The sequence below is a fragment of the Peromyscus eremicus genome, chromosome 7, assembly GCF_949786415.1.
Source record: "Peromyscus eremicus chromosome 7, PerEre_H2_v1, whole genome shotgun sequence".
Classification (NCBI taxonomy): Eukaryota; Metazoa; Chordata; class Mammalia; order Rodentia; family Cricetidae; genus Peromyscus; species Peromyscus eremicus.
The window spans coordinates 99,674,748-99,701,087 of record NC_081422.1 but is presented as its reverse complement, the minus strand read 5'-3'; the positions used below and the strand labels follow the sequence as shown (position 1 = coordinate 99,701,087).

The 26,340-nt window shown below is 42.4% G+C and overlaps 1 protein-coding gene across 6 annotated transcripts in view; it reads left to right on the top strand.

Annotated features, from left to right (window-relative positions):
* The window catches only part of Nek11 (NIMA related kinase 11), a 266,743-nt gene that overhangs the window by 29,390 nt on the left and 211,013 nt on the right, over positions 1–26,340 (top strand). For all 6 annotated transcript variants that reach the window (XR_009380324.1, XR_009380323.1, XM_059268513.1 and 3 more), the window contains exon 3: positions 25,663–25,828. Coding sequence is in view for 4 of the 6 variants with exons in the window: in XM_059268513.1 (XP_059124496.1) it covers positions 25,663–25,828 (166 nt within the window). In the remaining 2 variants the exon portion in view is untranslated. The remainder of the gene's footprint in view (positions 1–25,662; positions 25,829–26,340) is intronic.

Here is a 26,340-nt window from a genome sequence, read left to right as displayed (position 1 = left end):
CATCTTAGAAGCTGAGAGGCATAGATCTCACTTCCATTCTTTTTACATAAGAAACTGTAACACAGAACAATGAAATATTGACTATACTTTAAATATTTACATTTAATAAGATGAAGACAAAAATATAATACAATTTGAATATACTATTAATAAGAGGATTACTATGAATTTTAATTCATAGTTTATCAAGGCTAGGGTAGTCCAGAAATGGGTCACCTGTTTAAACATGTATGGTGAATTAATTTCCAGGCTGTCAGTGTGTGTCTACAATAGAGGGTGTGTCCTGGGCTATAGGTCTTATTAAGAATGAGCATTTGGGGGCATAGTGAGATGACTCAGCAGGTAAAGGCACTTCCTGCCAACCTGACTACCTAGTTTAGTCCTCAGAACATGCACAGTGGGAGGAGAGAACTGTAGCATGAATCTTAAAGAGTTCTTATTAATAAAATCAAACCGGAGGCCAGTTATTGGGGTGAAATGCTGGAAGGGCAGAGAGACAGAACAAGCCACAGCTAAGCTCACCTGGCCAACTTCTCAGCTGGTTTTCTTTCCTCAAACTGGAAGCTTCTGTGTCCTCATCCCAATGGCTCTTAGCTGAACTGCTGCTAGAAGCCTGAAAGCTTAACCAGCCAAATGCTTAACCAGCCAAATGCTTCTAGTTTCTGGTCCTCACGCCTTATATACCTTTCTGCTTTCTACCACCACTCCCTGGGATTAAAGGCTCGCTTTCTGGGATTAAAGGCGTGTGTCACCATGCCTGGCCTTTCCAATGTGGCCTTGAACTCACAGAGATCCAGAGGGATTTCTACCTCTGGAATGCTAGGATTAAAGGTGTGAGTGCCACCATTTTCTAGCCTCTGTATCTAGTGGCTGTTCTGTTCTCTGACCCCAGATAAATTTATTAGGGTACACAATATTTTGGGGAATACAGTACCACCACAGAGAACCAACTCCTGCAAGTTGTACTCTGACCTCCACACGAGCACCATGCCACATCCTCACCTACCCCAACATGCACACCACGAATTAATAAATGTAGTAATAAGAGAAGCATTTGGGGCTGAGACAGATGTATGGCTTAGTGAGTAAACTGCTTACAGTGCAAGTACCAGGACCTAAGTTTAGTTCCCAGAACCCATGCAATAAGAAGCCAGGCGTGATGATGTGCACTTATTCCCAGCATTGGGAAGGCAGAGAGATACATGGATCCTTAGGGCTCACTGGCCAGCCAGTTTCAAATTGGTATAGCCAAATTGGTACACTCCAGACTCAGTGAGAGATACTGTCTCAAAAGATAGGTGGAGAACGATTGAAGACAATGCCTGTTGTTAACCTCTGTATACACACATACACACACACACACACACACACACACACACACACACACACACACACACACGGGGGGGGGGGGACGGGGGACAGTGAGCATTTGAAGCCCTAAGTCTGCATCCCTAAGCAAAAGATGTTTGGCTATATCTATGGTGAATCTTGGAATCTTGATATAGATTAATGAGCCTAGAGAACTACAGGATGAAGGTCTCCCAGTAAAGTCATTTGGAGTCACTGATAGATAAGAAGTTGCTAGAAATGGCGTATGTTATGACATATAAATAAACGGGTGTCCCTTAATGTATAAAACCACTACCCTTTAAAGGTACAATTGTCCTGTCTGTTCTCTGCTCCCTGATCCATGAGTGAGCTTGCTTACCCCTACTTTCTAGAAGTAACAGTAATAGCTTTAGGCATGGATGATATCTCCTTATAGGTACATCATCTATCTATGAGTTAATTGATCGATTGTGCACATATGTGCATGTGTTTGGGTATGTGTACATGCATACACATATGTGCCATGATGTATGTATGGAGGCCAAAGGACAGGAGTAATTCTCTCGTTCCACTCTGGGGGCCTAGGATTGAACTCAGGTCATGAACTTGGTGGCAGTGGCCCTGCTCACAGAGCCGTCTCACTGGTGGCTGATAAACTACCCTTCATAAACTGGCCATACCACCTTACCTCTTTGGAAAGGAGGATCCTGATGTCTTGCTGTCCCTCAAGTGAAAGGGAATCACTCTTTTGACCTTATCTCCAGGTTATACATTAAAACATAAAGAAATACAAAGAACTTACATCAGTCAACTGCTCAATGCAGTGGAGATGGTTGGTTAATATAAAGTGAGGAAACTACATGCAAGGAACATGTAGTGTGAATATTGTTTTCAGTTCTCATCAGTGAATGGACTGATGGCAGTGACGACCACTGTCCTAGGCAGTGCACTCTCCAGTCTGTTTTGAGGGAGAAGACAGTCTGGTGGGATAGTAGAATGTGATGGACAATACCTAGAATTATATAATACTAAAATGTTCTTTAGTGTTATAGGTAAAAATGGAATGGGGGGAGAGCCTTTCATGTGTGATCTGAGTCTTAGCTGATAATGTGAGCTGATAGTTAATACTATAGTCTTATATGACAGTATTTACTCTGACAGAATACCCCAAATGAAAGCCTATTGAAGGATTTTGAAGCAAAATTATTTCTATGCTTTTGTTTTCTAGTAGCGGAAGGAAATATCTTCTCATATGGTTATATTTCTGGTCTGCATAGTAGAGCAGAGACCCAAGTATACTGTGTGTTGCTCAGTTTCTCTCACTGGAGAACTGGAGTCATATTTACAGGGATCAGGTCAGCAAGTGACAGCAGCCCTAGGGACTGTTGTTTATTGATGTGTTACCCCGAATCCATGTGCCTCCTCTCAGAAGAAAGCCTATGTGTGATAGTGCGGGAAACCGTGTTTGCAGTGCTCTGGGAGTCAAGTCCTCTTGGTGAGAACTCATGCTAGCTTGTGTCTGTGGTTCTGGTAGACTGGAGCAAAGCCTGTGCTACCCAAACATACAGGTTCCTGCCTTGAAGGAAAATGGCAGAAGGGGGCTCAGAAAAGATGTAGGCATATCTTTAAGGGTGCAGCCACAGAAGCAGACAACCCAGCCCTGTCTGTAGCCTCGTGTAGAGCATAGCAAAACTAGCTTTAGATCAAGTCCATTCAGAAAGTGAAGAATCTCCCTTTCATATTGAGGACAGAAGGCTCTGGTGTTCTCTCTGGGCATCACTGATCTTTGTTTTTAACATAAATGAGACCCACTGACTCATCTCCCTGTATGAGGCTGGAAAGCCTCTACCATAGTCTCTGAAAAGACTTTCACAAGAGTTTAGACAAGAGAGCGAAATGGACCCTAATTTAATATCCTGAGATAGTCTTCACAGGGGTCATCTGGGGGGCAGAGTATGCCACAAGAGGTGCTGGGCCCAGACGGAGGGTATGCTGGGAAACAGAACTATTCTCCCTGCTCCCTCTGTGTCCTTTCCCGTCTCTCTCATGCCTTGATGAAACCCAGCGCCCTTTGTATGTAGGCTAATACTATACTGAGGTTCATCTCTAAACTGAGGTTTCCTGTATCTTAATTGTGTACTTGGCCACTAAACATCAAAAATAAAATCTGTATCTAAGAATGGAGACTTAATTTCTTTTTTCTCATTTTTTTATGATTCAAATTTTATCCATTCTCTTACAATGTGGGATGCATAAAGTAACATTTCACAAAGCTTACACTTTTAATTCCAGAAACTATGTACTTTTGCATTATTCTGTATTAACAATAGTATAACTTTTTCTTTTGACAAAAAGTACTTTAATGATAACATTTTGTTTTTTCAAGACAAGATTTCTCTGTGTAACATCCCTAGCTGACCTGGAATCTGCTTTGTAGACCAGCCTAGCCTCAAACTCACAGAGATCTGCCTGCCCCTGTCTCCCGAGTGCTGGGATTAAAGGTATGTATCACCACATCCAACATTTTTTTTTTAAATATCCAGGACAGGGGATGCTGCTCATCATAAATGGGACCCACTGGGAGTGCTGCTCATCACCATTCCTGGATATTAAATGGTTGCTTAGCATGTACAAATCCTTGCACTGACTGCCTAGCAGCACAAAATAACAATAGTAAACCCAAAACAAAGCATAACAAATCAACGGCAGCACACTGATCTCTGAACGCCTGGCTAACAGTGAAGAGTCGTTTTCAGATTCTTATAGTGAAAGCCATCCTTTTTTATTTAGAACTGTAGACATTTTTAATTTTAATAGAATAAGTGGAAAAGGAAATCCTACTGTGCATTTAAATGTACACACACACACACTCACACACACACACACACACACACGCACGCACGCACGCACGCACGCACACACGTGTACATACACATTGTTCAAAGCAAGGCTATTGATTACATGCAACCACCACCAAAGGAGATAATGGAAAGTTCCCAGTGTATTTAATATAGAATGTAAAGCACAATTAAGCAGCTCAGGTTTTAGTATTAGAAAATGTGGTTTTTGTGAAAAACTGTCGTGTAAACATATCACCACTGTTATTGTTTTTATTTATAATTTTTCTTTTTGAGAATTTCATACATGCATACAATGAAATATCATCAACCCCCCATCTCTTCCTCCGATCTTCCCATATCCCCCAGTTGCCCCCTTCCAACTCCATGTCTGTCTGTCTCTGTCTGTCTGTCTTTGTGTTTTGATAACTAAGTGAGAAACACTCACATGTGTGCGAGAGTGTGGGCAGGACCTCTAATGGAGCGATGGAAACCTACCAGTGAGGACACCCTCCAAAGAGAATGATTCTCTCTCCCCTAGGAGCTAGCTGTCTACTGCCAATAGCTCTTCCTGGGGGTACTTGGCCTAAGAGTATCTCCCCACCTTAAGGCATTATTTTTCTTGGTTTTCACAAAAATATATTTTTAGGTCATTAAAACATTACTATGAATTTTATTTCAGGGTATTTTTCTCTTTGGTACTGGTGACTCAATGCAAGAGAAATTTATTTTATGTTTTATTATTTTTTGTGTATATGAACATGCGTATGTGGGTGGGGACTGTGGTGCTCATGTGGTGGTCAGAGGACATCTTTTGGAAGCTGGTTCTCTCCTCCTACTGTGTAGGTCTTGGGTATTGAATTCATGTCATTACTCTTGACAGCAAGTGTCTTTATCTTCTGAGCCATCTTTCTAGGCTACAGAAGGATATTATATATGGTGATTCTGTCATGGGTTTATGCACATTCAAACTTGCCAAATTGTACACATTTAAGTGCAGTTTTTCTGTAGAAAGTAAACCTCAATAAAGTTGTCAGAAATATACATATCTGAATATATACATTGACTTTGTGTTTTATATACATTGAGTTAGTGCAATGTTATTATGGCATTTTTCTTACTTGGTTAGAACTTTAGAACTATAAGACATGGTACACATTGGAGGACCACTTGCAGGAGATTTGGTTCTTTCTTACCATGTTGATGCCAGGAGTTGAACCCAGGGCATCAGTCTTGGCAGCAAGTGCCTTTTCCCACTGAGCCATTTGACTTGGCATGCATGCTCACGTACAAACACACAACTAATTTCAAAAATTAAAAAAAGTGAGCCTTAGGAATCCTAATTATTAACATGTAAATCATTTATCAAAGCTCTGTCAATTTGTAAATATGTGCATTAGTTCTTTTTTTATAGTCCTCTCAAGAAGTGAACTAAATTAAGATCCATTAACATGGTGTGAGGTACATATGTTTAATGGCCCATGTATCAAAATATGCATGCAGTTTATTTCCCTTTGATGAGGCTTTTGTAGAGACTCAAAAAAAGTTAATTTTAAAGTGGCTCCCTTGGTGACAGTATTCCTTTAAGCACCTCATTTGCATAGGCATTGAAATGGTCTTGGCGTCCCAATATGTACCACATTCTTCTACCACTTATGTGTGAAGGATGTTGGTAGCTTTGAAAGACACAGGGGATTGATATAGCTGAGCCACACAGTTCACTTTCTTAAACATATAAAAGCAAATGATCTAGTGATGAAGAATCAGGTTGGTTTCTTTAGTGAGAGTTAGAAGTAACATTTATACCTGAATAATGTCAATTAGACCAGATACATATTTTGTGGGACACAATGACAATGAAAATGCAGGATCCATTGTTTAAAAACTATAAGCTGATGACATCAAAGTGTTCGTTCAAAAGCAGGATCCTCCTGAGCACTGGCTTTCACGTGACTGTGCAGTTCCATGCCTAAGAAACTAGCTGCATACAGTGTAGGCTGCTATTGCCATGAGTGGGGAGCAAGACAATGTACCTCATGACAGCTGTTTTGTGTAGATTAGATAGTCAATGTAATTGCACTATTTTTATTTTAAGGATGAAGTGATCTCATTTGGGCAGATTTCCCACAGGTTCTTTGACATAAAGGTAGTAAATTGTCACCATGAACTGTGGGCTTTGGTTGCTTTTCTCACTGGGGCAATTTATTCAACTTTCAGATATGATTAATGGGCTCTACATTTGTCTGAAAAAGTATCTTCAAGGGTAAAGGGCCCTCTAACATATTGTCAATGCCATAACACAGTTCTTACAAAGGGAATATGAAATAGTTTATTCTTGAGCCAAATATGAGTGTCCATGGCCTGAGAATATGGATTCATGAAAGACATGTTCTACTGTGGCAATGGCTGCATGAGATTTTATTACTTATAAAGCAAGTAAAGTCATAAATAAAGGCAGGAATCATAGGTCAGAGCAAAGTGGGGAAAACAGTGTTACAGGTTTCAGATGCTACCTGATGATGTTCTTAACTCCTGGTTTCCTGGAAGAAAGTGGCCTCTTGAGAATATATTTTATTTATTTATTTATTTTGGGTTTTTGAGACAGGGTTTCTCTGTGTAGCCCTGGCTGTCCTGGAACTCACTCTGTAGACCAGGCTTTTCTTTTTTTTCTTCTGGGATCTCCAGCTTACAACATTATCCTGAGTGAAAGAAGCCACATGCACACAACTGTGAATACTTTGGCTGTACTGACTTGAAACTCTTAAGAAAACGTAGCTATAGTGACAGAGGTAAATTGTGGTCATTGAGATCTAGGGGTGTGAGAAGATTTGAAGGAGCCATTTACCTTCTTGATTTTCCTTCTCACCTGAAAGCAAGCACTCCTAAAGTCTACTTCTCTGACTTGGACCTTTTGCCTATATTTTTTTACTGACATTTTCAGAGCCTTGAGAGGAATCTCTGCTGGACCATCTAGACTGTAGGAGTTAGCAAATCCAATGGCAAGGATCCTTTCCTCTTGTAGGTGCCGCCCCAGATCATGAAGGATGGTGAGGAGTGCTGCATCTTTCTACTTTGTCCCCACATGGCCAGTTGTCCACCAGTTCTCAAGGGTCTCTCTGATTTGCTTCCCTTTCCCTCTCACCTTAATTCAGGCCTTTACTCATTTACAAATGCAGCCACTTCTTGGGCTTGCCAATAACTCGTTATTGTCCTCAAGCTCAAGGACAGTGATTCTTTTCGAATACTACTTTTCTCTTGTTAATCTCTTGGTAAAGATCTTTATAGCTCTTGAATCATCGTGATAGACAAAACTTAAAAGAAGCCCCATATTTGGGGCACTCTATCAGCTGGGCTGGCTGATCCTTAACCAGCAATCTGACCCATCTACTTTCTCTCCTTTTACCTTCTCTTATTTCTATCTCACTCTTCTCTGTAGTATTGGGAAGAAAGGATGCAGGTCTGTGGGTTTCTCCACCCCCTACTTGTCTTTGTACATATGATCTAGAATTCAGGTCCTAGAATAAAGGCTAAGGGGTTTAATTGTCTTAGGAAGAGAGTAAGGGCCTTAGGACCCATAGCATACGCGCTCCCTTCATATCTGAGACCCTGTTCCAGGGACATTATCTTTATTTGTTTTGGGCCACCCTGTCCTTGGGAACCCTTTATTCCATTTCTCTCAGTAGTTGGTTGTAGGAAATGTCAGAGTTTCCCACCAGTACATGGGTTGAAAGTGAGGCCTAGAACTGAGCAAAGTGGAGAAGATAGGATTCCTCTCTCTCTTTGACAACCAGAGCTGTGCAAAGTAACATTGCTACTATCATCATGAGCTACTTATTCAAGCTACAGTGTTAAATCTCTAAAACCCAGTACTCAAGAAGTGCCCATCCAGAGCACAGCTCACTTCCCAGCTAGTGAATGTCAGGCGGCAGTGGATGCAGCTGTCCCACCCTTTCCCACCCCCCACCCATCCTGAGACAAGCCTGCTTCCCAGGCAGCAGAGGACTTGCACTGCCCCCTGTCCCCTGCTATGCTGGCAGTGCTGGAGAGGAGGCGGGGCCGCCTGAGACCTGAGCACTAGGATTATAGCGTCTATGCCCAGCTGAATACACAAATAATATCCTCCATTACTCTGTGACTAAAATCACAACTGGCTTACCTGTCATAAGGAACCAGAGATTGACATGGCCTCTTATAATAGACACCTGTAACATATTGTCAGTAGCAGCCATAGCATGAATAGTAGTAATGATAATAGAAATATATTTTATGAAATTTGGAGCTGCCTTTGAACCCCCAAAGTAGTAACAATGACTGAAGAGATTTCCCAGTTAAGAGCACTAGTTGCCCTTACAGATAGCCAGAGTTTGGGTCCCAGCACCCACATGGCAGCTAACAACCACTCCAGTTTCAGGGTTCTGATGCCTTCTTCTGGTCTTCATTGATGCTGCCATATGCATGGTTCACATACATGCATGCAGGAATTAGTGCCCATACACATAAAATAAAAGTAAATCTTTTTAATTAGCAACAATTTTTGCATTCTTCTTCTCTTCATTTCCCTTTTCCATCTATTTGTGTTGGTCTTAATTTTCTGCTTTATTATATAAATTGTCAAATTACCTGAGAAGTAAGACTGAGTATAAATACATTAAATTAATAAATTGTGCAGCAAGAAAATTTTGGAGGGTCAGTGGGAAGCTATAATTTGTCACTGCTGGGAACAGAATGTGAGGAAACCAGTATAAACTACAGTTAGAAGATTTGGACCAAACTGTATGGATTTTTTTAATGGTACTTTGAAGTCTACAGGTTGCCAGACATGGTAGTGCACACCGGTAATCCCAGCTCTCAGAAGGCAGGAGACTCTCACTTTTGAGACCATCTTGGGCTTCTCTGGGAAGACCCTGCTTTAAACAGAACAAAAGCCTGTATTCTCGGGAACTTTTAGTTCAGCCTTGCTTTTTGTCATAGCATCCTCCTCTGTGTGGTGAACAAGCTGGCCTAACAACCTGTCCTTCACTACTGAATGAGAGTGCGGGGGTCACTGGCTTTCAAGGGGCCGCATGCCCTCTCACTTGGCCTGTTCTTCAATTAGCCTCTTCCTCGGGCTCAGGGAAGACCAGGGCTATCTGACACTCTTCTCCGTGGCAGGCTTCTGGATCCCTAATTACTTACAGCTGTGCTGCTTAATGTGGGGTTCTGGTTGAAGAAGCTGCCCTGGCCAGCATCCGGGCCTGTGTTAGAAAGCCAGGTCCTCGGGCCCTCTCTAGACCTGCCACACCAGAGGCAGCATTTAAGAACATTTTCAGTGACACACAATGTCTGTACTTTTCAATGGAATACAGTGTGTTCGTGTATATGAAGATCAGCTGGGGTAACTGGCATGGTTATCACCTCAGGCATTTATCATTTCTTTGTGTTGAGGAAATTCAACAGCCACTGTCCTAGCTGTCATGAAACATACAATTAATTTTGTCAACAATAGTTATGTTACTGTATGACAGAACATTAGATGCCATCCCTCCCTCTGACTGGAGCTCTGAACCTGTTGTCTTCTCTCCATCCCACCCTCCTTCACCTCCCCAGCTCTGGCCCATACTGTTCCACTTTCAGAAGCAGCATTTAGCAGTCCCCGTGGTGATTAGTATGCACAGTAAAATGTGAGGACTACTTTAAGATTATGAGTTTCTTGTTAGAGCCCTAACTGGTATCACACCTTAGGATCCTAACAACGTCCTTCCTGTCAGCATCTGAACATGGAAACACTTTGGCTTCTCCTCAAAGAAACTCCAGAAACCCTGGAAACAGAACTGGTCGACAGTTTCCCAGAGGACCCCTCTTTTAGTGTCCTGTTCTCCGTGTTACACATGAGACCATGATCTTCTATGTAGTTCCTCTGGAGAGTGTGGGTGTGCAGGATGAAGTACACAGCCCTTCCTGTGAGGTCCACTGCGTGCTCAGAGGCCAGGGCACTTTCCTCAGCTAGGCTCCCCTCAGCAGTGAAGGCCTGTACAGCCAGAGATGGGTCAGCTATGTCCCTCCTCGGCCTCTAATTCCTCTAACAGTCCACGGCGGTTTCTTAATGTGCCAGAAACAAATGACTAAGTCTATAAGCTGGCATTTTGGGAACTAGATATTCCTAGCTGTAGATTGGTTTGAACTCCGTTGGTAGGTGAGGCCTTGCCCTTTTAGTTGTACAAAGCAGGCTTATTTTAGTGTAAGCACAACCAGCAAAACAATAAGACCCGGAATCAGTTGCTTAAACTCTCTAATGGAGGGATGCCAGCCAGACCTCGTTTCCTCCCCTTTTCATCAAAATGAGGAAGGGGCTGGGAAGATGGCTTAGGGAGTAAAGTGCTTACTGATCAGCATTAGGATCTGAGTTTGGATCCCCAGTACCCACGCAAGTAGCCATCCATGGCTGTGAGCTTTTGTAATACCAGTTCTGGGCAGTGTGTGTGTGTGACGTGTGTGTGTGTGGTGTGTGTGTGTGTGTGTGTGTGTGTGTGTGTGTGTGTGTGTGTGTGTGTTTGTAGACATGTAGATCCCCAGAGCTCACTGTCCCACTAGTTTAGCTAATCCATGAGCTCCAGATTTAGTGAAGAGACCCTGACTCAGAAATTAAGATAGAGACTGATAGAGGAAGATAGATAGACCAAGCTGCCTTGGTGTGTGGCCTCCACATGTGTGGTACACAGACAAACAAGTACACACAGAAATAGAAAAGACTCAAATGTATTAAAAACATAAGGAACAGCCTTTTAATGCTAAAGTTAGAAGATTTTAGTTCAAGTTCATCATCATAATGGTGACAGAGAGACCAAAATTTAGAATTAGAAACTTTAAAAAAAATGTCTTTTGTAACTTGAGGCTAACTAGTACCTGCTACAAATACAATTATGGGGATCTATTGTATTAAAACTCTTGATGATGATGGTGGTGGTGGTGGTGGTTTGCAGTGCTGGGGTGGGACTCAGGGCCCTGGCATGAGTCCCAAGTGTTCTTGCCATTTTGCCACGTCCCCAAAGCTTAGATTCCTTTTTCCATTTTATATTTAGAAAACCAAAATCTTGCCTACATCGTAATTTAATTTTACTTTAAGCCATACTTCTGCTTGATCAGCTTTACCTAGCCAAGAAAAATGAAACTTTTTTGTTGCTTCTTGAAACTCAATTTGTCACTGTATCCTGGGTTCATGGCAGTCTTTGAATCACAACTGATTGTCTCATTGAAGTATACAATTTTAATATTTTCCTGTAATACTAAAAATAAAAGCATGGCATGAATTATTCATCCCAATATTGCATTTTAGATATTAACTTATATTAATTATGAATTTGCATCCTATAACAGTAATATCAAAAGATAATCCAATTACCCATAGTAAATTATTTTTTCATATTCTTGCTGACATTGTTATGTTCCTTAATTTCCTTGCTGACATAAACAGAATCTTGGTTTGCTCAAAACTGAGTGATTTTCAGAGTGTGTACAGTAGTTACTGTTCCATCTGCTCTAATTAAATATCCTGGCAAAAACAACTCAAAAGAAAGAAGAGTATATTTTGATTCAGTTTGAGGTTGCAGACTATCATCTGTTGCAGAGGCTGGCCTTGAACTTTAGATCCTGTCTCCAGCTTCCAAGTACTGGGATTACAGGAATGTGCCACCCCGCTTGCCTCAACTTGTGGCTTTCTAATTGACAATGAGTAAGATTTTTCTCTAAGTCTCAAGTGATAATTAATGAAGAGGAGACATGGCCTCATTAGTGCCTCGTCAGAAGGAGGCCCATATTCCAAATCACTGGATGTGGTTTTTGTTTTTGTTTTTCTTTAATTCTAAGGACATGAAGAGAGTGGGCGGCAGGAGTTTTTGTTCTTTAAAACATATTTTAGATTTCTTAGTTGTTAGACACTGAGGAGCTCTATGACTAAACAGGAAAGAAAAATAATCCTACCTTCAGAGACAAAATTTTCTTCTTTAGAGCCAGTGGTTGGCTCATCCTGAGAGAGTAAATGCTGCCTCTGCTGAGATGCATCTTAGGACCTTGGGTGACTCCTTTAACCCTTCAGGACCTTCCTGGCTGGAGGTGCTGCCGTGGTCAGATCTCCAGGCATCATGCCTACCTTTAACGTGAAGCAAATACAGAAAATCATCCCCAAATTGGAGAAGAGATGGGATAGGCTTGGGCTTGGGCAAACTGGGTAGCCTTGCACTTGTTTGGGGCAGGATGCCTGCAGTGGGTGCCACCATTTCTCTGCCATATTGTGAAATGACTAAGCCAAGCCATTTGCCCCGTCATTCACCTCCATTTTCCTTTGTGTTAATGTCATCGTCAGCTCCTGTGGGTGTGCCAACTTCTAGCTCTATTCCAGTATGTATGCTAGGAAGCAGATTTTTCAAATAAATTTACATCTTCTGATGGATGCCCTGCTAACAAGTGTTCCAAGGGGCAATGGGACTCATGCGTAAGAGCTGTGACTTACAGGACCTTTGCTTCCAGTGTATTTTGATCATGCAGTCAGTAACAGATGTCTCTGAGGCAGCCAATATGTACCAGGGGTTGTTGCCATGAACAAAATATCATGATCCTCGGCCAGAGAAAAACAAAGAAATAAATGTGGACATAAATGAGGCCTATGGTGGAGTAAACCGAAGTCTAGTCTCATTCAAATATAGATGCTCCCGGAAATGGGGAATTCCATGAGAAGGAAGTATGAGCCTGGCCTTTGAGCACCTACAGTCTAACCAAGAATGTAAGCAGACATTGTTAGCCAGGAAGGTAGTGCATGCCTTTAGTCTCAGCACTTGGAAGGCAGAGGAAGGTGGATCTCTGTAAGTTTGATGCCAGACTGGTCTACAAAGTGAGTTCCAGGAGAGCCAGAGCTGTTACACAAAGAAACCCTGTCTCAAAACCCCCACCCCAAAAATGTGAAAAAAGGAAAAAAAAATATTGTCACAAACAGCATGATAGGGGGCACAGACAGGAGAGGACCCTAGCCTATACCAGCAAGAGTTAAGAAAGGCTTTGATATGAAAACTTTTCTCAGTGTTTCAATACAAATAATTGGTACCCATAGTCTTTTAAAGTTAATGAACACTTTTTAAATTTGTTATTAGCTTACAAAGGATTATATTTCATTGTGGTGTTTTCAAGAATTTTTGTTATTTCTCTCCCCCTCTTCTTTACAGCTCTCCTTCCCTAGTGAGCCTTACCCCAACAGCATCCTTTTCATTTTCACATCACACTTGCCCTTTGCTCTGCTCTCAACACTTCTGGTCCCCACTCATGGTCTTCTGTCTAGTCTGATGGCCTATAGCCCTCTTACAAGCCCTTATTTACCTACATGCAGACATTAAAGGTTGGGATCCTCACATGAGAATGAGTAATGAGAATTATGTCTTCCTGGGGCTCGGTCACATCAGCGTCCTGTTCCATCCGTTTTCCTGCCATCCCATAATTTCATTTTTCTAAGCACCTGGCTAAGTTATATTGTGTACAGACGCTGCTTTTCCTCATCCATCCATGGGCTGATGGGTGCCGTCATATCCTTGCTATTGGGAATAGTGCAGAGTAACGTGGATGTAGGAGGACCTCTGTGCTCTGTTTGTTTTTGAGACAGCATCTCACTCTGTAGCCTAGGCTGGGCTACAACATGCAGTGATCCTCCTGTCTCATGCCTCAAGTACTAGAATCACAGGTGTGAGCCCCTGTACTTTGCTTACCTAAACTCTTAGAACTTTGTTTTACTTTTTTCTTCTAAAAACGATTGTGATCAATTTTGTGCCTCTATCACCTGCTATCTTTATTTTTAATATCTCAAGCTTAGGCTTCAGACTATGTAAAACAAAGTAATTTTTTATATGAGTAGTTTTCTTTCTTCTCCATTGTCAGATGAGTATAGAAATATATGGGTTTTCAAACACTTCAGGAGACCTCTTTCCACCTCTCAGGCTTTATGGCATGCTTAGAGTCAGGTTCTACTCTAGGAGCAGGAGCCTATGGCAATGGGGGTGGGGACCAGTGGCCTGTTGGCATAGGCAACTACCAGTGTATTTGAAATACTTAAGCTTCAATAGTTGGTGATTTTGCTCGTCTCTAGGAAGAGGAAACATACATTTGCCCAACTGCTTGTCTCAAGACATAGGAGAGAAAGGGCGGGGAGAGGAGGACCTCAGCTGAGTGGTGAGGTTGGGACAGGCCTATTATACAGTAGGTGTAAAGGACAGAGTAAGGAGAAGTTCTAGAAGCTGTCTTCTGTGAGGCAACCCACTCATGTTTGGGCTAAAGGGAGAGAAAAAAGCATTGTTCTCAACGGACCTTCAGGAGACTGCCCTAGAAGCTTGCTGGAGGCCGTACTTTAGAGTTGGGGAAGAAAGTGGCTGCTTTGTAAGGGTGTATAAATACACTGGCCAATCTCATGCCCGGGAAAAGCATTAGAGTCCTTGATCAAATCTTTGGGTCCTGGGGTAAGGGCTTCACACAACACAGTAGTTGGAGGTTTTTCTTTTCTCCATGTGACTAGGAATTGGATGTGGATTATCATGAAACTGTGTTTATTCTTGCATCAACACTGTAGAATCTCTACTAAGAATGTTCACTGAGCATCAGCCCTCTCTAACTATGACATATTTCACTTTTATTTTTATTACCCATAAAGACTGAAAAAATCACTGAATTTATGAGTAGTGATTTTTTTAATGAGGCAACACCCATCTTCAAACTTTTCACTTCTCCGTAAAAATGAAAAACAACGTGTAAAATGTGTTGTGGTACCAGCCTTGGAAATATAATCTAGACTATACCCAGAAATAGCAAAATTGCACACAGAAAAATGTCTACAATAGTTCTGTTCTTTCTTGTTTCTTACTTGTAGTATTATTTGCTTCATCCATCCATCCATCCATCCATCCATCCATCCGTCCGTCCGTCCATCCATCCATATAATCTTCCTATCTCCCTATTTATTTGTCTATCTACCATATATCTATAATCTGTATATCATCTATCTCCAATGTTTCTATCTATCTATCTATCTATCTATCTATCTATCTATCTATCTATCTATCCATCCATCCATCCATCCATCCATCCTTCCATCCATCTATCTATCTACTTATCTATCATCTATCTATATTTGTGACACTTGATTCCACTTTGTCTAGGAATCACTATGCACTATTATTAATCACTTTTCTTAGCTACTGTTCTATTGCTGTGAAGAGATAGCATCACCAAGGCAACATATAAAAGAAAGCATTTAATTGGGGGCTTGCTTACAATTTCACAGGGTTAGTCCATGACCATCAGATTGGGAAGTGTGGCAGCAGGCAGGAAGGCTTAGTGCTGAGGCAGAAGCTGAGAGCTCACATCCTGATCCACAGGCAGTAGGCAGAGAGAGAGCAAGACTGGGACTGGCATGGGCTTTTGAAACTTCAAAGTCCACCTCTAGTGACATACCTTGTAATCCTTCCCCAAACAGTTCCACCAACAGGAACCAAGCTTTCACCTATATGAGCCTATAGGGGCCATTCTCATTCACACCACCACACAGTTTGAATCTAAAATGTTCCCCACAGTTTCATGCCTTGAACGTGGTCCCCAGCTTGTGGCACTAGTTTGGCTGTTGGGTCTTTAGGAGGGTGGGCCCTGGCTGGTAAAAGTCGATCTCTTTGAAGTCTATACCTCCCCCAGTTCTGGCTCGTTTTCTGTTCTCTGTGAGCAGCTGCTCAGCCTCCTGCGTCTCTCACTAGGGACAGAGGCACTCCACCCACCCACCCGGACTGAATCCTTCTGAAACTCAGAGCCAGAAAGGACACTTCCACTCCCCTGGTTGTTTCTGTCAGTCAGGGCACAGCTGTGCAAAGTTAACTGAAACACCTGCCATCCTCAGGAATGTGGATGCAGCAGACCAGCTTGTAAACTGGGACTTTTCCTTCATTTTTATCCTTGGGGGAGGTGGAATTGGGGTCCTGTCTGTGTCTTCTGAGCACATAACACACTCTGTGTATGTCCCCAGCCTGCACTAACATAGCCTGCAGTTCTGCCTGTGGGCTCTCCTGTAATTTTGGGTCTACTATATTCTGACAGGATGGGGGTGGGATTCATGCTCTCAGGAAGCAATCCCATTGTGTGGCTTTTCCTGGGGAGAGGCGAACAAATATCTGTTCACCTCAGATAGGGCAATAATGACAGACCACGAAGTGTTTCCACTCAAGTCTAGTTGGGTGAGTCAGTGAGTTTGCTGGGGTTACTCACAGGAGTACAGGTGACCAAAGGCAGCTGCATCACTGGAAAGCCCACCTTGGCATAGGTAAGGACTCACACACTCTTGAGAGCGCCATCCCTTGAGCTCCCGGCATGGCCTGCAGGAAGTTCCCCCAGTTCTGCTGCCAGCAATGGTTCGCTGCTCACTTGATCTTGGGGAGGGCCTTAGGAGTTTAGTAGTTTGCTGAGCTGGGCTGAGCTTCATGAGTCTCATCAGCTACCCCAGTCTGCTGAGTCTCCATGCTCCCTCCAAATTTCAATTTGGAGGAAAGGTTGCAACACAGGTAACCAGGAGTGATGGGAGTGGGTGGAATAAGAGCAGCTCCCCAACTCTTTTCTGTGGAGCAGAGAACTCTGAGCTTCACATTAGTCACTGGCTCTCAGCATTGCTCCAGAGTCAAGGCACCAATGTTCATGTTGATAACTCTCTGGAACCTTGTAATGGCCTCCTCCTCTTCTGTAGCTCACCTTCTCGTTTTCCTATTGCTTTTCTGCATTGACTACTTGTACACAGATTCTTATCTCAGGATCTGCTTTCTGGAGAAAGAGTGTGAAGAGTTTTCTAGAGCAGAGTAGAGCTTAGTTGTAATTTGCCTCTCTCTTATTCTTAACTGATATCCAGAATATATAAAGAACTCAAGAAATTAGACATCAAAATGCCCAACAGTCCAATTAAGAAATGGGCTATAGAACTAAACAGAGAATTTTTAACAGAGGAAACTCAGATGGCTGAAAGACATTTAAGGAATTGCTCAACATCCCTAATCATCAGGAAAATGCAAATCAAAACGATTCTGAGATACCACCTTACACCTGTCAGAATGGCTAAGATTAAAAACACTGAAGACAGCTTATGCTGGAGAGGATGTGGAGCTAGGGAAACTCTCCTCCACTGCTGGTGGGAATGCAAGCTTGTACAACCACTTTGAAAATCAATATGGCACTTTCTTAGAAAATTGGGAGTCAATCTCCCCCAAGATCCAGCTATACCATTCTTGGGCATATACCCAAGGAATGCTCAATCATACCACAAGGGCACTTGCTCAGCTATGTTCATATCAGCATTGTTTGTAATAGACAGAACCTGGAAACAACCTAGATGCCCTTCAACTGAAGAATGGATAAATAAAATGTGGTACATATACACAATGGAATACTACTCAGCAGAGAAAAACAATGACATCATGAGGTTTTCAGGCAAATGGATGGATCTAGAAAAAATCATCCTGAGTGAGGTAACCCAGACTCAGAAAGACAAACATGGTATGTACTCACTCATAGGAGGATACTAGATATAAAACAAAGATGACTAGACTGCTACTCACAACTCCAGGGAGGCTACCTAGAAAACAGGACCCCAAGAAAGACACAGGGATCGCCCAATGACAGAGAAATGGATGAGATCTACATGAACAACCTGGACATGAGTGGGGGTAATGAAGGGCAAGGGTCGAGGGAAAGAGAGCTTAGGGGAGCAGGAGATCCCAGCTGGATCAAGAACAGAGAGGGAGAACAAGGGAAAAGAGACCATGGTAAATGAAGACCACATGAGAATAGGAAGAAGCAAAGTGCTAGAAAGGTCCCCAGAAATCCACAAAGATACCTCCACAATAGACTACTGGCAATGGTTGAGAGACAGCCCGAACTGACCTACTCTGGTGATAGGATGGTCAAACACCCTAATTGTCGTACTAGAAACCTTATCCAATGACTGAGGGAACTGGATGCAGAGATCCACGGCCAGGCCCCAGGTGGAGCTCCAGGAGTCCAATTAGCGAGAAAGAGGGGGATTTGTATGAGCAAGAATTGTTGAGACCAAGGTTGGAAAAAGCACAGGGACAAAGAGCCAAATGAATGGAAACACATGAAGTATGAACCAATAGCTGAGGAGCTCCTAACTGGATCAGGCCCTCTGGATAAGTGAGACAGTTAGTTGATTAGCTTGATCTGTTTGGGAGGCATCCAGGCAGTGGGACCAGGACCTGTCCTTAGTGCATGTGCTGGCTGTTTGGAACCTGGGGCTTATACAGGGACACTTGGCTCAGCCTGGGAGGAGGGGACTGGACCTGCCTGGACTGAATCTACCAGGTTGAACTCAATCCTCAGGGGAGCCTTTGCCATGGAGGAGATGGGAATGGGGGGCGGGCTGGGGGGAAGACGGGGGGGGGGAGAACAAGGGAATTCATGGCTGATATGTAAAATTAAATTAAATTATAAAATAAAATTTAAAAAAAAATCTAGAGAATAGCTTGAAAAGAGACCCATGTGATTAGTAGTTCTGGTATCCTGTAGAATGTAAGCCCATATTTGCCTTTAACAGGAATACAAATGTTATGATGTCCTAAGCAAATGGAAATGATACAAATACCAAGGAAAAATTAAATGCAGTCCCTTTTTCAGATGAAAAAAAAAAGTGCTTGAGTTTCAAGGCTCTTTGGGTAAAAGTCGGGGGTTCGTGGGTAGGGAGAAAGGCGTGGTTTGTGAACCTGATGATTTGACATGTCTCTTAAAAAGTGGTTTGGTCACTTCAGAGTTCTCAGCCTTGCCTGGTACATCTTTATCATACCCCCTCTGCCCCAAACTCAGATCACAGAGAAGAGGGTGGGAGGATTGTAGAAGCCAGAGGTGGTGGATGACTAGAGCAAAATAGTGTTTTCTGGGCACAATGGGGCAGCTGCATGTATTAACTCACAGCAGTTGAGGCAGCGTGCACATTGTCTACGTAAGCTCAAGCCAGACAAAATCCTGGCCTGGAGGAAAGAGGTGGGCACAAAGTCTTACCTTTGGATGAGGAGCATTGGTAATTGACAGCTACCAGGAATGGGGGAGTCAAGTTTTTTCTAAGGGTGTGTTTCCCAGGAGGTTGACCACACACCTAAGAGTATATGGGCAGCACAGATTGGGCTCGTGGGCTTTAAAATATGAGGGCACAGCATGGGTGGGTATGGGATAGTGCTGTAGCTGAGCAGGGCCAGGGAGAGCGTGAATATGATCAAATGCAGTTTATGGAATTATTAAATAATTAAAAATATTTTAAAAAAGAAATAATGCAATATCTCCTCTCAGCGAAAAGCATATGTCCACAGCATTTTCATATTACATAATGTATTAAATAGTTTTGTTTTAAAAGCTATATGCTTATTGACTTTCATACCTTGTTCAAAGACTGAAAATAGAGTTATTCTTCTACTGGGTATTGATTTATTTGGGGAAAATATCAAATAATCATAAATTCACTTTTTTACTTTGTGGGATTCACCTGGGGAAAAGATGTTTCAGTCAGTTATTTAGAACTTTGTGTGTACAAAAGTCAGGGTCCTGGCATTGGAGTCCAATGATTTTTCCTTTTCTTTTCTCCCCAATGAAAGGTTGGGGCTCTCAGCCTCATTCCCAGCTCTTCTGTAGGTTTATTATGAGGTTGACAAGGGTTCTAGATGTGCTTACTGTGGGCTCAGAAGGCAGGAGCTTTACCTTTTCTACATTTGTGTCCCCAGCCCACAGCATGGTGTGTGCCACACAGAAGGTAATCTGTAGACAGCAAGGTAGCAGAAGTGTGGCATTTCCTACCATTAGGTCTTTGGTAGTGGCTGTCTGGGACCTTGTACAGACCCTGAAGGCTGATATCAGCAGCCTGCTCCTCAGCTTCTGTCTGCTGTCCATGTTTTAATGTCACTGAAGCCCCTGCCATGGCCAAGGACCCTGCTGCATGTTTGTGACCAGAGGTGCAGAGGAATATACAGATGAATTAGAATCCCAGTCCCAAATGAGCTGGGATCAAGATTTAATTGTTAAAAAGCAAATGTCAGCTCGTGCTTACACCATGTGATGATAACCCAGTGAGTAATTTTGTCTTTTTTCTAGCCATGAGCATTAAAGATACTTTTTTTTTTTTAACTTGTCAAAGGAAAGAAAAGCATCAGCAACAAAATTCCTTTCTGTACTATTCTCCCTACTCTGGAATTTCCCCTCTAGCTTTAAGTATCTTTAGATTTTGGTTTTTCTATTTTTTTAAATCAATGTACTAGCTAAAAATGATCCATCTCTGCCATTGCATTTCATGTCTCTATACTTAATAAAATTATATGTCATATTAAAGGAGATGAGATACCATTAAAATGAGATGTTAATATTATCATGATACATCTACTCATAAAATAAGAGAGTAATCTTGTGGCCATTAAGTCCTTTGGAAGAGTCTAAGTTTTAAGAAGAAAGGAAATTAAGTCAAGTGAGTTTAGCCTCTGGCAGTTCAATTCTCACCACCCCAGGCTAGCAGCGACTTGTGGTCACACCTGCAAGGTCTGCAGTGGTACTTAGCTGCATCTGTCAGGGCTCCTGGGTGGAGGTCAGAGCTAACAGCCTTCCTGGTTTAGATGCAAAGGACAATAGATAGCTCACAGCAGTTGTAGAAGCATGGGGAGCAGGGCAGAGGTCAGGGTAGAGGTCACAGCACTGCACTGCTGTGGCCCAACACCTGCTTCAGCAGGAGGAAAGCCCTGCCCACTAGTTCTTCATGTGGCTCAGTCCCACGTTGAGCTCTCAGGGGAGCACAACCAATTTAACAGAACATGGGCCACCTATCAGTGGCCAAACTTAGGAGAGGCTGTGAAACGTATGTGTGTGTGTGTGTGTGTGTGTGTGTGTGTGTGTGTGTGTGTGTGTGTAGCGGGGGTGGGAGGTTCCTGTCTGTGTTTGTCTTCTGGAGAAGGCTGGGTTCACAGCCCCGGGATCTTTCTCAACATAAGAAAGGTGTCTGAAGAAGCAGGGCTGCTGAAATGACAGGTATGTGCCGCAGTGATGATTCATGCAAACTGCAACAGGCAAAAGGAGGTCCTCCTATTTAAGAGGGGTGTATAAAATACCTACTGCCTTGTTAGATTGATGGGAAAGCGCTATCTTAAAACTCTTCTTTGCTAAACTCTGAATTTAAAAAAAGCAGAAAAAAAAACCCTCGAAACTTCTTGTTTAGTTAAGGTTAAAACCTATTTCCTGTGATTTTTGTCCTAAACAGAAACCATAGTTGCTTATCACATTGCCGCATCTGGTAGGCATTTACCACTGTGTACAACATGGATGTTGGTGGCCAGATCATAAAAGAAATGATCTTAGTTTTCTTTAAGCTTGCCAGGAAGCTGTCTAGTTGCCTCCATTGCAACGTCTATGAGACGTTGGCATCACTGAAGGCCATTTCCATCTCCAGTGTTCAGGTGAGGCTCACACAGGATCCTGAATATTCTAGAGCCCTCTAGGGTACATGTGTTTACAAGCCGCTTGAAGGCCTTCCTGCAGCTGGACAAGGACATGTGGATTTCTGCACTTTGCTCTGCTCTGTCTTGGGAAGAGTGTGCAGGACTTCTGCTCTGAGCCCTTGGATACATCTTGGAATTCCACGTGTAGCTCTCTCCCTGGGCCTGGCCTCCAGCATCTCAGCTGCTTTCAAGGGCTCAGAAGCATTTCATTTCCTATCTGTTTCCTGACCCTCTCACATTGGCCTGGTCTGGGGAACCTCTTTTTCTTTTAAGGGTGGGGACAGTACTCACCCACTGGCTAAGAGTCCCTCCAGATATTTGTGTTGTAGGCTTGTCTTGTCTCCTGGAGACCCAAGAGCCAGAGGTCTGAGTTACAAATTTGTAGTGGTTTTCTTTTGGTCCTGAGGCAGTGTCTGTTTCTGGCTGAACATGGAGGTCATAAAAGAACACACAGACATTTGGGGGAAATAATGCAGGGTTAATTTCTCAAATATGCCATCTATCTGTCTCATTTATGGAAATAGTGGACTGATTTTAAGGGAGAACAATTGATGACAGTTATCCCAAATTTCAAAAATCTCGTTATAAAGTTTGTCAATTTACTATAGACTCTAGAAAGCAACATGGCACTCAGGCAAGAGAAGAGCGGGTCTGCAAAAATGGGCCTGGTCTTCAGGGATGGCTTTGCTTTCTGCTGTCATAAAGTTTCCTCCAAACAGTCAAGGCTTTGATAAAATAAGTATCTGTCATGTTATTTAGGAAGGGATGACGAGAGCCACTGAGCAAGCGATAAACCACCCTTGACTTGGCCAGCTTCCATGCTGTCTTCAGTGGGTATGGTTCTCACATTGATACGCCATGAGAGTTTCCTCTGTTGGTCCAGTGACCCCATTTTAGGCAAGGAAGGCAGAATGTGTCTGTGTCCCCTAGCGATGGTATGGTATATACCACCTGTCTTATCAGCCCTGGCCGCTTCTGCTGAGCTACGGGCAAATACAGTCTTCTGCTGTGTTGTTGAGCGGTCAGGCAGGGCCTGGGTAAAATCCCATGGAAAATCTCATGCTCTATTGTGTAGTAGCTAATGCTTGCCTGGAAAATAAGCATGTTCAAGCTTTTTATAGCACATGTTCCTCTGCAGCAAGAGAACACTGCAAGTCTGTATAAGGCTTTTATATCGTCATGCTTAACCACTGTGACTTTTAGAGCTGCATGCCAGCTGGGGCAGGGTAAATTACTGAAAGCACTATGAAGATGTCTTAAACTGCCTGCTGCTGTATACCCTTCAGAAGCTAGAGAAGAAAATGCGTCTTCATATGTCATTTTTGTTTCTTTGGGGGCATATTAACAGCCTGAGGCACCACTTCTAAAAACAGGCCTATCCCCACTCCCTGAAAAAGTCTTAATAAAATAGTTTTTTTTTAAATACCATGTTAGTTACCCACCATGCATTTCTGTAGAATCTGCTTCATTATCAAGGAAGAGGTCTAATAGGCTCTTTAGCATCTAATGAAAACAATGTGAGTGCACCTGTTAGGGAAGAGAACCAAATGTTTAAATTAATTTTAAATTACAATACACTGAAAAACTTCTGGGAAGGGAAGAGGAAATCAAAGCCTGCATATCTCTTGGGGAGAGCCCACACCTGCCATCCATGTGTTCTTTGTGGGAACTGACAGTTCCCTCTTGGGTTTTCTTGGGGATAGGATGAGCTTAAAATGAATGGAACCTTTAGAATGAATGTGCTAAAATGCTTACATCTTAAGAAAAGTGTATTCTCAATGATGGTCATCTTAGAGTCGAAGCGTTTCCTTCTGAGGTTTTGGAGAAAAACAATGTGACTTTTTTTTATTTGACATACAGACCATCCCACAGTGTGTGTGTGTGTGTGTGTGTGTGTGCAGGTGTGTAAGGAGGCTGGATTTGGCAAGGACATGTCTTGTTCAATCACTTCTCTACCTTCCTTTCTGAGATAGGGTTTCTCACTCAACCTAGAATTCACTGATTGGCTAGGCTGGCTGGCCAGTGAGCCCCATGGATCCCTTTGTCCACCATGCTCAGATTATACCTGATGTTTAGGGATCCAAAGTCAGGTCCTCGTGCTTGTGTGACTGATACTGAAGTATCTCCCTGTCCCCTTCATTTATAATGTTACTGAAAACATTTAAACCATAGATTGTCACTCAGATGTACACAATAATGCACTGACTGCAATCACAAAGCTTCTGAGCCCCATGGCTGCCTAAAGTAGCAAGGTCTGGCATTGCCCAAGGCAATTGCTGTTATTTCTCTGTACTACAGCTGGAGGGAAAGACTTGTCTGAGTGAATGAACAGCTTGTAGCACTCCTTAAACAATGGTAGGAGCCTCCTTAGTGTAATTGGGGCTGGTACTTGGATGGGTAGAAGAAACAACTAGTGAATTAGAACAACATCCATTGAAAGATAAATTTAAAACATTTCACATCTCCAACTTTATTATTATGAACTATCAAAATATACAATCCTTTGGTTAGATTTCCCCCTTCCTCTTTTTTTCATAAGGCACACCCATAAACATCTAGTTATCCAGGTTTATCCTTTTCAGGGTAAACTGATAACTTAGAAACCCGAGTTCAGACTACAGTTTTACAAGCTTACCCCAGTAAGAACTAGCACGTCAAGGACATGTTTGAAAGTATGATTTTTGCCACTTGTCATTGTCAAACTTTTTTGATAAGCCTTTGCTTTATTTTTTTCCTAGCAAGGCTAAACTGATATTCATCTTCCATCAGTTTATATCATAAGTAAATTCATAATAGTGAGCACAATGGCAGAAACAGACCTGAAATTAGACCCAATGATTTGGGTAAGCATCTTTCAAACAGAAGGACAGAAGTTCGTGGACATGCCAGAGAGTCTACCAGCTTTGGGCACTCCATATGGCAAGGACATGAGCACCTGTTTGACATGACTGGGGTCTGATGGCTAGTTTATGAGTCGGCTACAGTCTTTAATTAAGCATTTCTACTAATATGCCCAGGTAGTGACTCTTAACAGGTTTTGCAAAGTGTTTTCTAGCTGGAGTCCTACAGAACTTGCCTTAATGAGCAGCCAGGCTCCCTGGCAATCAGCAGCATCTGTCTGCACAGTGTAATTGGCATGCTAAAGTGCTGTCCCCAGGCAATCTAGTTTACAGTGTGGTGCTATAATTGGTTTGCTCATCAGACTATTTTTTTTTCCTTAGATGGGAAGAGGTAGTGTTTTGGTCTGCTTTTTGTGGTGCTATCACAATTTTTAAATTAATGATTTGGAGATTTAGTGAGATCTTCTATTTATCCAGGATCGAAATTCTTACTATCTCTATCAATGTTTTCAGTTAAAACTTTGTCTTCCTAAATCCTGCTAGCAATAAAGCATGGCATTCCAAGTGCAGTTAGGATAGAGTAAATAAATAGCAAGCACTCCGACTGACATTCAATTGATAGGTTTGGGACCATTTTAGGGCAGCGAGAGGGAGAGCAAGAGTGAGTATGAGCAAGAGTGAGATTACACACACAGAGTAAGACACAGAAAGGGAGGGAGGGAAGGAAGATGTATACGATAGACAGAAATAGAAAAGTAATGATGAGTATAAACAGATACAAACAAAATGGAACACACAGAGATGGAAACAGACCACCATGAAAGAAACCAAATGTCTAATGAGATGGAGGAGGAGCATCCCAGCAGTGGTGCTCAAGATTCCATGTCTGTCCTTCCGTCTGTAGAGAGAATAGGTGTGGAGGTCAGAGGCTGTGGGACACCATGGTACTGACCAGGATAGGAAGCAAGCCCAGGGCATCAGTACCGTAGCAGGCAGAACTAGATCCTTGAGCAGCCAATCATCTGGGCATAGTGAGGGGACTCTATACTACTTGCTCATGTGTGTTAAATGTATTTCTCAACTCTTAATGTCTTTCTTTCTTTTTCTTTTCATTTTTCTTTTTTCTTGTTTTGACTGCAGAAAGGTACTCAAGGAAATCTCTGTTGGAGAATTAAATCCGAATGAAACTCTTCAGGCCAGTGTGGAAGCCCAACTCCTTTCCAAGCTAAATCATCCAGCCATTGTCAAGTTCTATGCAAGCTTCGTGGAGCAGAACAATTTTTGCATTATCACAGAATACTGTGAGGTGAGACTCTTCTCTCTTAGAAATATTTGTAAAAATGTGTTGCCTGGTAACAATTTTATATAAAGAGATATCTCAAAAGTTTTGTTATCAAACAGCAAGTTGAACTCTAAAGGCCTGGTGTCTCATGTCTTGTAGCTAAGAATAATCTTCTCTAAGTAATTGACAAATGTTGTGGAATAGATTATTTGTTTAACTATGTAAAGATGTGTTGCATTTGTTTGTGTTGCAGAATAATTGTTTAACTATGTAAAGATGTGTTGCTTTTGTTTATGTTGCATTTGTTTAACTATGTATAGATGTGTTACTGTTTCACCTTGCCTGCCTGAGGCACCTGATTGGTCTGATTGGCCTAATAAAAAGCTGAACAGCCAATAGCTAGACAGAAGAGGGATAGTTGGTGCTGGCAGGCAGGGAGAGAAGGGAGTCAGCCAGCCAGGGGCCAGACATGGAGGAAGCAGGAAAGCAGGATGGACAGTTTGTAGATGAGGTAAATGAGCCTTGGGGCAGCATGT